This window comes from Enhydra lutris, unplaced genomic scaffold, assembly GCF_002288905.1.
Source record: "Enhydra lutris kenyoni isolate GAN:26980312 unplaced genomic scaffold, ASM228890v2 scaffoldscaffold83, whole genome shotgun sequence".
Taxonomy (NCBI): domain Eukaryota; kingdom Metazoa; phylum Chordata; class Mammalia; order Carnivora; family Mustelidae; genus Enhydra; species Enhydra lutris.
In genome coordinates, this window is record NW_019154167.1 from 649,087 (window position 1) to 652,346 (window position 3,260).

The window sequence follows — 3,260 nt, forward strand, 5'->3', positions numbered from 1 at the left end:
TGAACTTGGTCCTGGCTGGGTTTCTTATTGATCTTCTGGGGGAGGGGTCTGTTGTAGTGATTCTCAAGTGTCTTTGCCCCAGGCGGAGTTGCACCGCCCTTACCCGGGGCGTTCTGAGTAATCTGCTCCGGTTTGCTTTAGGGAGCTTTTGTTCCCTGAGCGCTTTCCGTAGAGTTCCGCAGGGCGGGAATGAAGATGGCGGCCTCCCGGTCTCCAGCCCGGAGGAGCCGAGAGCCCGGGGTCCCACTCCTCAGTGCGCCCTCAGAGAATAGCGCACAATTACTCCCGTCACCCTGGCCTCCGGCCGCGCTCCTAGCTGACCGAGCCTGTGACCGGTTCAAGGTAACCCCGAGCTTAGAGCTTACTCCTCGGCTCTTCTCTGTAGCCGGCTTCCCCGTTCTACTACCTGTAAGCTCTGCGACAGACGCCCCCGATCCTTCTGTGACCCTGTGGGACCTGAGGCCACGCTGACCCCGCGTGGGCTTCACCCCGGTTAAGCCTCTGGAGCGATGTCCCTCAGCGGAACTGACTTTTAAAAGTCCTGATTTTGTGCTCCGCTGCTCCGCTGCTTGCCGGGAACCGGCCCCTCCCCCCGTGGTCTATCTTCCCGTCGCTTTGGATTCACTTGTCCACCAGTCCTACCTTTCAGAAAGTGGTTGATTTTCTGTTTCTAGAGTTGCTGTTCTTCTCTTCGATCTCCTGTTGGATCTGTAGGTGTCTGCAATCTTTAGATAAGCTATCTAGCTGATCTCCCGCTACCTGAAGTAGTCTCAGCCTGCTACTTCTCCGCCATCTTGACCATAAAAATCAGGAATTTTTTTTTATCAGACTCAATCACTCTGCCTTTTGCAAGTCCTGGTGTCAGCCACAGCTTTGCATCCAGCTCTGTTCCCAGGGACATTATTCCTGGTCATTCTGTTGCTCTTCTGCCAACTGGGTCTTTATTCTACACCAACCATTTGTGCAGACAACTGGGTTTTAAACTGAGCTATACTGGGACGGTGCATACATACTTACATGCATTCAAATCGGATATTATCAGCATTCCGATTGCTTGACAATAGGCTGAGTCAACAGAAAGAGGCCGATGGGACCATTCCTACCCTAAACGTCACTAGGTCCCAGACACAGAAAGCTCTTAGGAATATAGTCCTATAGTAAACTCTAGCCTGGGAGATGCCTTATGCGGAAAATGGTCTTGTTGCAGTAACAAGATTTTCCAAAAAATTACTTCAACTGAGAGCATCAGCTTTCTTTTTTCTCTCCATGGCAACCAAACATAACTCCTCAAAACAAGCAATTTTGTTCCACACATTTTTAAAGACACATAACCTGTGAGCTCTAGACATTGCATTTTGGCCATTACTTTTGCTATGAAAACCAAAGATGAGATTCTATTTTTTTTTTTTCCTAAAGAGAGTGTACAGATGGCAGGGTGGGTGGGCAGGGGCAGAAGGAGAGAATCTGAAGCAGGCTGCTCCACGCCCTGCCCAGAGCCTGATGGAGGGCTCCATCTCACGACCCTGAGATCAGACCTGAGCCAAAATCAAGAGTCTGATACTTAACGAACTGAGCCACTCAGGTGCCCCCCGAAGATGCTGTTCTTAATGTACTCACTCCAACCAGCCGTGGCCCAGGCTAGGATGGCTGCATTGCCAGGAAAGGGAATGTAATCATTAGAAGCCTTTCACTCGAGTGGTGTGACTTATTACAAACCTTGGACAAGCAGACAACTGGCTGTTTCCAAAGAGGCTCTCAACCAGATGCTCACAGCAATCAATCGCCCTGGTTATTGCCGACCCAGCTACGGTGCCTTGATCCCCGTGTGCATGTCAGCGCTCTCCCTTCAATCCAGACAGGGAATGTGATATGTGGGCATCCCCAGACTGCAGCCCAGACTTAACCTAGGGCCTTAGGGAACTCCCATCCTGGTTTAATTTTCTTCTTTACTCAATTGGTCTAGGTGACTGCTGCTGCAGGGAGAGCATTGGTAAAGGAGACTTAGTCACAGAGGGAGGTGAGCACTAGCTCAGTCTTGAAGTTCTCGAACACCAGTGTGGGCAAAAGCTCCTTTCCTTTTCGTTCACCTCTATCTCAGACACTCATGATGGTCTGAGCACCACACTAGAACCTCTGGTTGGTGGGGGGGTGGCGGTTGTGATCCTAAGGCTGGGGCACAAAGTAGTAAGTAGGCACGCGGTCTCTGAGAGGGACTTGATTTCCTTCACCATGCATGTCAATGGCTTGGCTGATGTCTGCCTGGAGCCCCTTCATTTTGTGAACTTAACTGGGGCCATAACTTGCCTTGGGAGTTACCCGGAAGGATGTATATGTGTCTGATGTTCATTCAGGGGACCCCGAGTAAATCGAGATGTTAGAATCTCAAGAAACAGAGGTGCTTTTTATTCTGAAGATGCCTCTGGGCAGTAACAGGGACAATTTGGATTAATTAGCTCGAGCATTGCACTTGGGAAACAGAACTCAAGAGACAATTTCTGCTTTGTCGGGGGAGGAGGCTCTGAATTCAGGATAGAAAGTAGAAGACAGAGGTATAAAGTGAAAGAGCCAGATGCCAGGGTGACTTGAAGTTCTTCCCTCCTGAGCATTTCGACCCTCTGCTTGCAATACACAAGCGTGCTGGGGTGCGCAGGTCTTTTCCAAATGCCGGTCCTTGGCCTCATCCTCTAAAGGTTTGTTTTTATCTGGCTATCACAAGGGAAAAGAATTTATGAAACTTATCTGATGACTGGAGTGAGGATGGATGTTTGTGTTTGCAGCCAGCATGGAGATATTTGGATTTTACCCTTTATTTTGTAAGATTGAAGGCCATGGATCTGCGTGTTTGTTTGGTGCGCTGGAGTCAAGAGGCTACTGAAATGGCGAGGACATGAGAACCTTCTGCAGGGTCCCTCTCACACTGGCATCCAGGGAGGCTGCTTTTCAGCCTAGTCCAAAGGACAGAGGCCCAAGCTGAGCACAGGATTGGCAGCCTTTACCCAGCCAAGCATCTTCTCATGATGAACTTGCCCACCATGTCTAGTTCTACAGTATGGAGATGGCCCTCAGAAACAGCCCCACCATCCCAGAGCCTGGAAGGATGGAGTTGGGTGTGACCACCTACAGGGGAAGATCAGGCCCAAAGGTCCTCTCCCCAGCTGTACCTCAGAAACAGCCCCACCATCCCAGAGCCTGGAAGGATGGAGTTGGGTGTGACCACCTACAGGGGAAGATCAGGCCCAAAGGTCCTCTCCCCAGCTGTA

At 50.4% G+C, this 3,260-nt stretch overlaps 1 protein-coding gene across 1 annotated transcript in view; it reads left to right on the forward strand.

Annotated features, from left to right (window-relative positions):
* Positions 1–3,260, forward strand: part of LOC111161277 (collagen type IV alpha 6 chain) — a 71,884-nt gene that overhangs the window by 44,170 nt on the left and 24,454 nt on the right. The window contains exon 24 of the mRNA XM_022524861.1: positions 1,964–2,017. Within this exon, the coding sequence (XP_022380569.1) occupies positions 1,964–2,017 (54 nt within the window). The remainder of the gene's footprint in view (positions 1–1,963; positions 2,018–3,260) is intronic.